Source organism: Ipomoea nil, unplaced genomic scaffold (genome assembly GCF_001879475.1).
Source record: "Ipomoea nil cultivar Tokyo-kokei standard unplaced genomic scaffold, Asagao_1.1 scaffold0317, whole genome shotgun sequence".
Classification (NCBI taxonomy): domain Eukaryota; kingdom Viridiplantae; phylum Streptophyta; class Magnoliopsida; order Solanales; family Convolvulaceae; genus Ipomoea; species Ipomoea nil.
Genome location: NW_017616745.1, coordinates 3,651,526 through 3,665,017, shown reverse-complemented (window position 1 = coordinate 3,665,017; position 13,492 = coordinate 3,651,526). Strand labels below are relative to the sequence as shown.

The 13,492-nt window shown below is 44.1% G+C and overlaps 1 protein-coding gene across 1 annotated transcript; it reads left to right on the top strand.

Moving 5' to 3' along the window:
• Positions 1-7,724: 7,724 nt before the first annotated feature.
• Positions 7,725-10,548, top strand: LOC109169985. Its single transcript, XM_019318901.1, has 2 exons — positions 7,725-7,920; positions 8,774-10,548. Exon 2 carries the CDS (start codon positions 9,145-9,147, stop codon positions 10,345-10,347), a length of 1,203 nt encoding a protein of 400 aa, XP_019174446.1. The 5' UTR covers positions 7,725-7,920; positions 8,774-9,144; the 3' UTR covers positions 10,348-10,548.
• Positions 10,549-13,492: the final 2,944 nt, after the last annotated feature.

Genomic DNA, 13,492 nt, shown 5'->3' with positions numbered 1-13,492 from the left:
ATGGCCCCGATCACTTTCCCCTTTTCAAGCCTCCTCACCGCATTCCTGGGCTACTACCAGGTTATGCCCGGACAGATCTGCAGTCGGCACAACTTGGCCTGCACCATGGAGCTGTTCAATTTCGTTTACCAGGTGAAGGTGTTGGCAGCCGCGTACGGGGGCGGATTTTTAATGACCCAGTCCCGAGCAAATAAGTGCTCGATTGAGGGGCTGCCCGGGAACAACCGGGGGTGGAAGAACCGGATCTTCTCAGTGAAATACGATCCGTGGATCCTCCCGGTCGAGAGGGTCTGGAGTCAGCGCTTTCGAAAGCAAGTCATCCCAACCGAGACTCAGGCCCTTATAGACGCCGTTACCAAGATCTCGGACGAGATTTATGAATACCGAATCTTCAAGACGCCCGAGTCCCTCGAGGCGGCCAACTTGCCCGAGCCCGTATACGACTTGCCTAAGAAGTACAAGCCCGAGCCCCGGGGCGTGACGATCGCAAGGATGCCCGCTCGGGGCAAACGGAAGGGGAAAGGTCCAACATTAACTCCTCTTCCGACCCTAATAACCCGACCGTGCTTCTAACTTGATCTAACCCTCTCTTTTGTTTGCAGAGATGGCCGGTTTTGGAGATGAAGACATCCCACTATGCCCGGTGGCCAAGATTTCGCTTGGCAAGAAGAAAGCCCAGGCCAAGCCGGCCGGGGAAAAAGAGGTCCCAGTTGCCCGACCCATAGGGGCATCGACCGTCACCACGGCTGAAGGCTACGTGGTGGACGCATCTGAGATCCTGGTGACCCGGGTGGCGGCCGGGAAGGGGAAGGAGAAGGCGACGGAGAAGAATGTCTCCGAGACCGGGGCTTTGAAACGGCGCCGCGAGCAACACAGCCTGAGTCCCTCAGGCGGGGGCAGCAAAGGCGGATCTTCGATCCTCGCCCGGATCGGGAACGCCGGGCCGGCCAAGGAGGACATCACAAAGCTAACCCCAAGCCAGGTAGCCGAGAAGATCGGCCACGACCTGGCTGAGGTAAACATGTTTCCTTCTTTTACGTTTTCTTTTAAGTAACTCCACTCGGCTAAAATTCGATCATTTTATGCACTGCAGATCTCCCGAGCAGCCCAGTTTCTTCAACAACGGGCCTTACAGGCCAATGAAGCCGAGGCCCTGAAGAAAGTCGCCAACCGGCGATTACAGGAGATCCGGGACCTCGAGGTCGAGCTCAAGAAGGTGAAAGCCGAGCGGGATCTCTCGGAGCAGGTCGCCCAGCAGGCGGTCGGGGAAGTGGCCGAGCTGAAGGCTCGTCAAAACGACCCGGACGAACTCGCCCGACACCTCTTCCGGGACAACGAGTCAGGCACTCGTTTTCTCCGGTCCGTTCGGGGTACCGAGATCGGGGAGAAGCTGGTATGGACGTTTGGCCGGTGGGCATACAAAGCTGGCCAACGGAAGATGCGCGAACAGACAAAGAAGATCATGGAGCAAGCCCTTGAAGGGGATGATCTTCAGCTGGTCCTAACTACGCTCCCTGATAACATACCCGACCCGGGGCCTTCACCCTTCGAGCCGAAGGAGCAAACTAAGGCGAGCGGAGCCGTGGCCACCCCAAGCGGAGCGGAGCTGCCGAAGAAGGGCGATGCCGAGGCCGCGAAGAAGTAGAATAGGGTTTACTTCTTGTTGTAATGACCTCGATCGGGAGCCCGGTCCCGAATTTGTACTGGGCACTATCCTTTAATCAATGAAATTTATTTTTGACAAACTTGTATCATTCGTCTTTTCTTTGAATTTTTATTTTCACCATGCATGCGCCAACCCTAACTGCTCGACCTCATGGCCTTTTGGCCCGGTCATGCACTATTCACCTTCATCGACACCCGACCTTATGGCCTCAAGACCAGGTCGTACCATTGAAATTTCGACGTCAAGCTGGCCTACCCGATCGGGTTTACTCGATCTCAAGGCCTTGTCAAAATTTTGAAAATAAGTAAGCCTCTACGGTCGAGATTTTCCCGAGCGACGGGCCTATAGATACTTCCTTCATCCCAGACCCCACACTATTGTGCCCTCGAGGCACGAGTGGGTGCAATAGTGGAAAGAAGTTAGACGGATCGGGGAATTGTGCTGAGAGCTCTGGCTTTCCCGATCGGTGGCGTGACTCAAATGTCCGCCGAAGAGGAGCGCATTTGACCGGTCGATAGACTTGCCCGGTCGATGTATCTTGACGATGAATTGATCTGCGTGCAATGAATGTAAAGAAAATAACCGACCGGGCCGCCGTATGCAAACGGTCGAGCAATCACCGATCGTATATACATTAAACCTCCCCGCTCGCAGGCGGTTGAATAAATATTTACAACTATATATTTAATTACAAATGACGACCGGGACTAACTCGCAGGTCGAGCCCCCAATTCGTCCAAAAATTACAAAAACTAGGCTAATGCCTAAACATAACGAGGTGCTCGGAATTCCAAGTCCCCTCGATTACCCGACCGGTTGTCGTCTCCAGTCGATATGTCCCCGGCCGTATGACAGCGACGGCCCTTCCCAATTTTGAGCTAACTTCCCGCCCTCCAAAGGTTGGCTGGCCTCCCTTCGTCGTAGAACGTAATCTCCCACCTGAAAGTAACGAGGGTTGACCCGAACGTCCTTTGAACTCTTGACTCGCTTCTGATACTCGGCCATACGCCGAGCGGCTAGCTCTCACTTCTCTTCGACCCCATCGAGATCCACGACCATCGCATGTTCGTTCTCCTCCGTGTTGTATGTTCTTTCTCGATCGGTTGGGATCCAAGCCTCGATCGGGCGTCGGGCTTCTGCTCCATAAACCAGGGCGAAAGGGGTCTCCAAAGTAGCCTCCCTTGGGGTCGTCCGATAAGTCCACAATACATATGGCAACTCATCGGCCCAACTACGACCAGCCGAATGTAGCTTCTTTTTTAGACCTTCCAAAATCGTCCGGTTAGCATTTTCAACCTGTCCATTCCCCTGCGGGTAAGCCACCGACGACCGGACGTGAGTCGTCCCGATCGTGGCCAAGAAGTTTTGGAAATACTGGCTTACAAATTGGCGGCCATTGTCACTGATGAGATGCACAGGCACGCCAAAGCGGGAAATCACATTGCGCCAAAGGAACCGAGCACACTGCTGAGATGTGATCGTGGCTAACGGCTCGGCTTCTATCCACTTGGAGAAGTAATCGATGGCGACAATCACGAACTTTCTCCGACCGGAGAGCTGAGGGAAGGGGCCCAAGATGTCTACCCCCCACCTAGCAAAGGGAATTGCAGTCGTGACTGGCTGATAGAAGGTTGCCGGTCGTCCAGGCATCCGGGCAAACAGTTGGCACGTCTCACATTCCCGAGCTAACTTTTCACAGTCTAGCTGGAGGGACGGCCAATAGTACCCGATCAGCATGATACGACGGGCTAGTGATCGGCCTCCTTGGTGCGAAGAACAAATACCCGAATGCAATTCCTTCATGACCAAATCAGCCTCAAATGCGGTCAAGCAACGCATAAGAGGGCCTCCGTACGATCGCCTGTAAAGACGACCGTCCAAGACTTGGAACCTTGGGGCTCTAAGCTTGGCCTTTCGAGCACGTTGGGGGTCGTCCGGAAGTCGACCGTGCTCGAGGAACTCCTTCAGATCGGTGATCCAACTGTCTTCTACCGGTTGGATTGGATTGACCGGTAGGCGATGGATGCTGTGTCTCGGGATCACCAGAATCCGAGCTATTTTTGACATATGTTTCGAGAAGCGTCTTCCAATCCACCAAAAATGACGTGGATGGTCGGCTTTCCTGATGGTCGGCTGCTAGACGGAGGGTCAGGGTCCCGTCGGTCATCATGACGATCGTCTCTTCGGTCCTGACCTGACCGATCGGAGCGTCCCTCACTATCAGAGCGATCGGAGCGATGATGGGAACGCCGGTGATCTCTCCGATCGGTATTCCTCTTGGTGTCCTCTCTCTTCCCCACACACTTGTCCAATTTCCCAAGATTGAGCAAATCCTCCAACAGTTGGCGCAAGTGGGTACATTCCTCAGTGTCATGCCCGGCACATCGATGGTAAGTGCAATGCTTACTCTTGTCAGGGCCGTCTCGATCGGGATGGGGGAGTTTGATGAGATTGCAGGACTGAGCGTATTGCATGGCCTCCGCTGCGGATCGGTTCAAGGCCGTAAACTCACCAGGCCTGGTGCGGGATCGGGGATGGTCATCACCCGATCGGTGTTCCGCCCGCCCGGCCGGTTTACGGGACGAAGACCCGACCTCCTGCTAGCGCTTTACGGCATTCGCCTCGCCGGCGTTGGCATAATCTGTGACCCTTCGAAGGGCCTCCTCATAAGTGGCCGGGGGGTGTAGAATGAAATCCTGATACAAATAACCCGCCCGGAGGGAGATGTGAAGCATGTGGGTGGCGGTCGCATCATCCATGGGCTCGACCTCCCCGACCGCCGCCTTCCATTTGATAAGGAAATCGGTCAAGCTCTCCCCTTCAAGCTGCTTGGCCTTCTCCAGGTACATATAGGGCTTCTTCACCACCTTGGAGGTGATGAATTTCCTCACGAACTTGATCGCCAGGGCATCAAAATTGTCGATTGAACCCGCCTGCAAAGTTCGGAACCATTCCGCCGCTCGACCGGTAAGCGTGGAATAAAAAGCCCTACACATTACGGCGTCTGATACGCCCTTCAGCATCATATTGCCGTAGAAGTCATTGACATGGACCTCAGGGTCCGTACGGCCATCGTAACTTTTCTCCCCGGAGACCTTTAAGTCAAGCGGGTAAGGCTGAGCCATCACTGCCGCTATAAAAGACGTCCGGAGTAAGGTCGATTGGTCGACCGGGGGTGTTGCAGGGTGCGCGTTTCTGAATTGCGCAAACTCCGCCTGGAGGTTGTAGAGCAATCCTCGGGTCTCGTTGAGCTCGACGGCTTGGGCAGCTTGGGCTGCGTCCGAGCGCGTCGTCGTCGATGAGATCTCGACCCGCTATGCCCGGATGAAGCCTCCTGGCTGGCTTCCTGCATCTGTACGTCTTCCGGCTGGCGGTTCAGGTCTTGGGGGCCCAAACGTTGCCGCATCTCCGGTCGAAGACGATCAAAAGCTACCGCTCTGACAACTTCTTCGGGGTCCTCCACTTGGGTGGGAACCTCGGCTGCTTGCTGGGCCTGCCGTGGTGCCTCCATCGCATCAGCACCCCCCGACCCCAACCGCGAACGAGCCGAGCGTCGAGCCCGGGAAGCGGGCTGATGCTGCGGCTCTACTTGTGCGGCCGGGTAGACTGGAGGGGCGGCGGCTGGAGCCGTGTACGCAGGCGTATAAGGTGGATAACCAACCTGGGGCGTGTAATACATCGGTTGGCCTGGCCAATACCCGTACGGCTGAGGTGGGACCGGGTATGGATACTGGTCGGGATACATCATCGGCTGTTGTGGATATGGTTGACCGGGTGTTGGGTACCCCGGATGAATGTAGTTCACCGGCTGTTGGGCGGCCGGGTATGTGTTTGATGGATGTGGTGGTGAGAGATTGAGGTTGAGGTCCATCGTCTGACCTTGTTGTTGTGTTGCCTGGTGGTCGGATGAGCTCGCTGCATCCGCCTGGTCATCAGCAAAGAGGTTTTGTGCCCATGGATACATTGTTGAAGAAGGATGGGGTGCTCGTCAAGACGTTTGCTTTCTTGCACGGGTCCCCACAGACAACGCCAAAATGATACTGCTAATTGCCACGTACGCAGTAAATAAATAAACACGAGACCAATTAAAGCAAGTAAATATCTTTATTGATCACGGTGAAGGCCCTAAGTACAATCTACTTGGTTGCTTTGAGTACCGACTGACTGCGGTCGGGAATCTCTAACAACAACCTATCGATCGTCCAAAAGTCCCTCACACTGTAGCTACTGTGGGTATTTATAGCCGCTGCGCCGGAAACACAAATCCGGTCATTCGGCATGCTCTCCACGTAGCCACCACGTGTCATCCTCCCGGGTGCCCTGTCTGTCTTCGCAAGGAGCCGCCACGTGTCCTTTATCAGCTCTCTCGCCAAAGGGCCACCGCTCGGTGGTCGACACTGCCGCTCGGGCAACTCCCGGTCGGGGTGTCGGACCCCGACCGGGTTCTTCACAAAAAGCCCGACCTGTTACCTGCAAAGACAAGAAGAAAAGACAAAGGCAGACCAATCGGGGTAAAATTATGTCGGTCGGGATATCCCCTACCAATCATATATTACTTTACCAAGACTATGTGATCTAATGGTACGTGGATTGGACTTTCATTTGGAAGGTTGTGATTTCGAGCTTCAGTTGAGAAAGTATATGAACAGATACTACATTGTAATAGAGCCAGTAGCATTAAAAAATTATAAAATGTTTTTTTAAGTATATAATAATAATAATAATAATAATAATAATAATATTAATAGTGGGAAAAAAGAAAAACACACCTGCTACTAGACCACATGTCATGACGGCATGTCTGCAGTGAGAGGACTCAATGCCACATGAGAACCCCAACTTCATCTTGCAACTTGCAAATAATAATAATAATAATAATAATAATAATAATAATAATAAGAGCGATTTTCATGTGAAACAATACCACTGATTTTTGTATGTGGGATGGGTTGAATCAAGATGTAAATATAATATTTATATTGAAAATATAATATTAATAATAAATAAAGTGTTTGTCACTTATAATAAAAATGTAATATTTTAAATCAAAAGGTAAAAGTACACTAGTTTTCATTATAAGTAACAAACAAATTATTATTAATTAATATTATATTTTTATTTTGATCCAACCGACTCACGGGCAAAAAAATTGTGATATAATCTCACATAAATTTTTGGCTAATAATAATAATACTTTAAAATAATAATAATAATAATAATAATAATAATAATAATAATAATAATAATAATTTTAAGGAATCATTAGCCTCGGTTCCAATTGTATCAAGTATATTAAAGTGTGTACGAAATTTGTGGGTCTATACTCTATATATTGGATACAAGAAGCATGGATGCTGATCCGTGTCATATATATTTACAATGTATTAGTTACAAATTCAATATCATTTGCTTTATAAAATAATACATCTTATTTTTATTTTTTAATAATGAGCAAGTACAATTTGTAAAGCACATAATACAATTTTCCAAAGCAATTTTTCGCATTTTACTTTCAGGATTACATTTTCTCTGAATAATATTTTCAGAATGTTTACATGATTATTTTATAGGATGAATACATAGAAATAAAAGCTCCTATAAGAGTAGGATAGAAGAGTTTTGATAAGCTCAAACTCTTTTGATATTATCTAATTTGTTAATTAGATAATATCAATATTATCCAAAATATATAAGATATATTCAAATATATTAATATTGATAAATATGATTTTTTATTTTTTGAACTAATATTTCAATATATTATATAATTAATAAAATTATATTTTAAATTTATGTTATTGACAAAATAGTGAATACACAGTATAAATTTATTATTTATTATTATTAAAAAAGAAAAAAGAAAACTTTTTAGAGAGGAACATTCACCGCAAACACCGCCAAGGCCAGCTTGCCACTTAGGCTCGGAATTATGCAAACCGGGAGGTTCGGGGTATCCAGCTGTGTACAGCCTGTCCTTCCCGGTCCCACAACAAAATATTTTTTAATCCATTTTAATTTTCCATATCGAGTTTGGTTTATTCGCTGGTGACAGCCTGTCACCAACAATGTACCCTGATCCTCTCTCCTCTCTCGATTTCCTTTGGTCCTCTTCCCTCACCTTCCACTCTCTCTCCTCTGCAATCCCCATTTCATTCATCTCTCTACCCATTTTCTCTCTCTTAGGGTTTTGCAATCACCTCCGGCGTGCTCCTCGATTCGGCGTTCGTGTTCCACGGATCCACCTTCTCCGACTCGTAAGCTCCCTTCTGATCCGCGTTTTCCTTTCAGTTCTCGTCTTGTTCCGCTTGAAACTGCGGTTTTCTCTGTGCATGTTGAGAGCAATGCAAAAGGATATGTTTTAGTGTTTGAATTGTTCTGTTTGTGCACTGTGTTAATCCAACCGAGGTTGTGTTTTGGTGCTGTGAGATACTTTTAGTTTATTTTTTAACCGTTGCGGTAATTTGTTCTCTGCTCTTAATTAGTTTTGCTTATTGATGAATCATTTTGGAAATTTATGCATATATAGATGTATGTTAGTGCGTTTTTTTACTTTAAGTTCATGTGTAGTTGTTGTGCTCACTGCTCAAGCAATGGGGATATGTGAGCTTATTAAAGTGCTTGAGTAACTTTTTGGAGGGAATGCCATAGGTTAGGTAGGTGATAAGCATTGGAAAAGTAAAAGGTGGCATTGTAAATCACTTGAACAAATTGGGATTTGCTATTAGTAAATGGAAGGCCTTGATCCTACTTTTTAAAAATATGCCTTTTTAATCGTTAAATTTTTTGAAAACATGGCTGACGGTGCTGGTTTGATTTGATGTACTCCCTTATTGATGCGAAGAAGAGAAGGGTTTTGGGAGTGGAAATTTAATGAAGGTTATATTCAAATGTGATTTAATTTGTCATATTGAAGAACAGTACACCTGGCATCTCTGCAAATGTATTAATTGTGGAAGTTGCACTTATGTTTTGAATTTGAAACTCCAGCTAAACATTAGTTAGGAATCTCTTGCTTCTGTTTCTCTTCACCAACCTGCCTGTTTCTTTGTTCCTATATTCTATTTCTACATGCGGTTTAATGAATAATAATTCTATACTATTTTTTAGGGTATTTGGCTTTATGGTTGGTTGCATGGGCTAAGTCTTGAAGGTTCTCAGTGTCACCAGCATTATGAATGGTGCTTGAAATTCCCTCTGAAGGAGTAACTATCAATCTGGTAGTGGTGAAAGCTGAGAAGATTGGGTGCTGGGAGAACTTTGAAACAATCCTGGACTCTCTGTTTCTCAACATTGTCCCGAGTAGGTTGTTGGTTTGAGAATCATCATATGGTTATTTTGGGGCCGGCAGGAGTTTCCACACATCAGTTTGAAATCTGTGCTTCGTACTTCCAGTTGCTGAGGAGTGAGGGTTTATGTACTAGAGGATTTTCTGGTATCCATGCTGACAGAGAGCATGCGTGGAATTTGTGCTTTGGGTAATGCCCCATTTGAAAGAAGTTGGTGATGCACTAGGTGTGTTGACAATTTGTCTTGTTGCTCTCTTGGTTCTACTTGGTTTATTTTGCATCCTGTATTTGGTCTACTTCCACGCACGGATCCGCGGTCAAGGCTATAACCAACTTGGTTATTTTAGTGGTCCTTGGATTATACGAATCACATTTATACTTTTTGCAATCTGGTGGGGTATTGGAGAGGTTCTTAGGTTGAGTCTGTTGAGACGTGACGGACGATTGTTAAATGCTCTTAGTTGGAAATGGCAGGAAACTGTTTGCAAATGCTACATTGTTTCGAATCTGGGGTTTGCGGAACCCTGTCTCTTCCTCATTGTTGTGTTTCTTCTTCGTGCATCCTTACAAAAGTCGGTGACCCTGAATCGGAAATGGAATGGCAAAACAGCAGCTTATGTTCTTCTCTTTTGCATCCCAGTGTTTGTTCTTCAGCTTATAGTCATTTCAATTGGACCAAAATTTAACAAGGAGAGTGACGTGCACAAATTGCCACATTACTTTACGAGAGCTGCCTCACCTAAAACAAAGGATGATGGTGATATTGCCCTCTGCACTTACCCTTTACTGAGTACCATATGCCTTGGTCTTTTTGCTACCATTTTGACTTGCTATTTGTTCTGGCTTGGGCGAAGAATCCTGCATTTGGTCATCAATAAGGGTTTGCAAAAGAGAGTATACACATTAATCCTTTCCGTTTCAGGTTTTTTACCATTAAGGGTTGTATTGCTTGGTTTATCTGTTCTGTGTACACCAGGAGGATTAGTCTATGAAATTCTTGCTTTCTTGGGGTTTCTTTCCCTTTTATGTTGTGCGGGGGTTGGCATATGCACACTTGTGTACTTTCCTGTTGCCGATTCTTTAGCTTTGAGGAAACTACAGAGAGATATAGAGGCTAGGCAAAGGGTGAGTGATGATCAACATAACGACACCATTTCTCTAATTGCTAACCAAAGCCTTCCTGGAGGAAGTATTGCAACTAGTCCCGGCAGAAACTCAGCAGCTTCAACAAAGCGAGGATCAATTTCTTTTCGGACAATGGATAAAGATGACACTTCCGGGGCCTTTGTGGAGCTCAGCCTCTTCTCTCCAAGTCAGCATTCGAGCCCTCCCGACTCACCTCAACTTCTTGGCTGGCCAATGCTCCCACCTGCAAAAAGAGTTCCTGTTTCCTGATAGCTGCAGAGTTAAAAAGAAGAGTCTTGGTGAACCCCATTTTTGTGGTGAAGAAACTCTGTAAAGATTTTTAGCTTTTATAATAAGTACTGCTCTTTTTTAGTTTTCACTTTTTAAAAATGTTATGATGATTTGACTGCTGTCCACCTTATTTTTTTGGTGGAATTCTTGATCTATGAGCTGCTGTATCTTTTATGTTTTCTTCCAGTTCAATACTTTTCTACAAATTTATTGATGCTTGAGAGATAAGAAATACACCTTTTCAAGTCCGAGAAATTTATGGCTGGGTGGTAACTTTCATTACTCAGCTTTCAAGTGTCAGACCGTACTTATGGCTTGAATGTAAATATAGTTTGGTGAAGTTCCCTTCGTATTTATTGCCTACTTTTGAATTGATTGACGCTTACCGATATTGAAAGTAGAGGTGTGCATTCGGACGATTTGGATGACAGGGAGGGAACTCCAAACGGATTTCGGTTTTATATTTTTGCATCCAAACCGATCACTGCAAGTCTGCAAGCATTATAACCATCAGATTTTTTAAATTTCGGATGCATTCTCGGATTTCGGATTAGATTCGGTTTGAAAAAAGAATTGAAAATTGGAAAATATAATACAAAATAATTAAAATATACATCTTCCAAAATGCAAATTACAAGTGATAAAGCCATTAGTCATATAATAAGTTACAAAAAATTTAAAATATACACAAAATCAGAAATGAAAGAAATCACAGAATCAATGAATCAAAGTTCACTTCACAAGTTTAGAATTGCACAAGGGCGTGTATTTGTGTGTGCGTGAGAGAGAGTAGATACAACACATAATTATAGATGATGATAAATTGATAATTTCCAACCACCGCTCACGCTCACCATACCATATCATGCATTGTGCTCCTTCAAATGGAATATTAAGCTGGGACGCAACTACTTGTGCGGTATGAAGATCAGAAGCAATCCAATCCCAAGTCTGACAACACACACTTTTGAAATCAAACACCATCTGCTCGTTGCTGATCGATCAGAACTCAGAGAATCGGAGAAGAGTAAAGAGAGAAGAGAAGAAAACTCATGTAATGAGAGAAATGGGAGAAGGTCCGAACGATGAAGAGAGCAGAGAGTTGAAGTCCAGAAGCTCTGCGACTGCGCTCAAATGAGAATAAGAGAAACAATAGTTTATAATATATATTTATATGCAGGTAAAACGATGTCGTATGCAACAATACAAAAACCCTAACCCTATATATTTTTGGATTTTCGGACGGGTCGGGGATAAAAATAGCCTCCTATATCCGAATTCAATAAACCGACAAACATACATTGATCGGGTTGGTTTTAGGCTTTCGAATTTGGATCGAGTCAGGTAGCTGTTCTCCGGTTCTCGGATCGGACGAAAATGTCGGATGGATCAGATCTTGCACAGGCCTAACTGAAAGAAAATAAATTTACTTATTTATTAAATACAAAAAGAACAACTTAACTATTGCTATGTATAAAAGTAAAAATATTATGAGGAAAATTATAAAGGAAATATAGTGAGCAAGGATTCGGCAAATTCGTCAAATTCGTTCTGATCAAATTCGTATCCACTTAGTGAAAACTCACCACTAGTGAATTTGATACAGATATGACTTAAAAAAAATTCTCTATATTCAATCTGCTCCGCTAATTCATTACCAAAACGACGTAGTTATATATGTGTGTGGGGGAGGGGTTATAGAAATATCTTAAACACTCATTGAATTTGAAAACATTCTCTAATAAAAATTAGAAAATATTATCTCGTTGTGGTCAATAAGAATTGGTTCTTAATTTGCTTAGATGAACAAATTGGAAATTGAAAAGAATCAAAAGTCTTGAAGTTGAAGAAGGTTCAAAATAAATATTGAAAATCATCAAAAGGAGATTAGAAAGCAAGACAGAATTAGGAAAGTAGTCAAACAACATTCATGTGGGAATTGAGTCATTGACTACTATGTAGTTAGACCTGGCAATTCGTGTATACGGGTTCGTTAACGGGTCGACACGATAATGACACGAACACGATAAGGCTAAACACGAACACGACACGATAAGGTTAATGGGTCCAAATTTGTAACACGTACACGAACACGATTTGTTAACGGGTTAAACGGGTTGACACGATAGATACGTTTTGTTAATAGGTTTCGGGTCGTGTCAACACGATATGACACGAAACACGTTTAAACCCACTAAACCTATTAATATATTAAAAAAAAAAACTAAAATTTAAAGTTAAATTATATATAAAAGAAATAAAACCTACAATTAAATCAATCAAACAAACTAAAAAAATATTCAATTTATAACATTCATAAAATAATAAAATAATATCCAAAAATCATAATTAAAGAAGTCCATGCCTAGTTTTAGAATAAAATTGAACACAATAAAAGTTAAAACTTCATATTGTTGAACGTCAATAATTGGTGTAAGATTTTAGCCTAATGTAGTAAATTCATCCTTAGTCATGTACTCATGTTCAAGATATCTTTTGTAATCTCATTCATGACAATGGTTCTTGGCGGGTTCTAAACAGGTTTGTGTAAACGGGTTCGTGTAAACGGGTTAACACGATAATATTAACGGGTTAAACGGGTTCTTAATAGGTTTAACAGGTTGACCCGTTAAGACACAAAACATAACGGGTCCTTAACAGGTCAACCCGTTAACGACCCGGGACATGTTAAGGCTAAACACTAACCCGTTATTTTCGTGTCGTGTTAACGGGTCGTGTCCATAATTGCCAGGTCTATATGTAGTATTTTAGGCATATCTTTGTCTATAATGGTCTAATTGAGATGATTCAAGTTGTACTGGAAAGCTAACTCATAATGCTACAACTTTTTATGAAGGTATAAAATTTTAAATTTGAGATTAAAATATCAAAAATCAAGGTAAATATGAATTAGTGAATATTTCTAGAAAAATTCAACAACTTCTAAAAATTATTCTAACCGATTTTATTTTCAGCAACTTCTATGTATATATTCTTCCAAGAGGAAGAGAGGGGTCAAATTTTATGGGTGTTGCTATTTGCACCACCCTTTGACTAAAATAGGGTATAAAGTACATTGAAAGTATAAAAAGGTGATAATTTATAATAAATACATAGGTGGTGC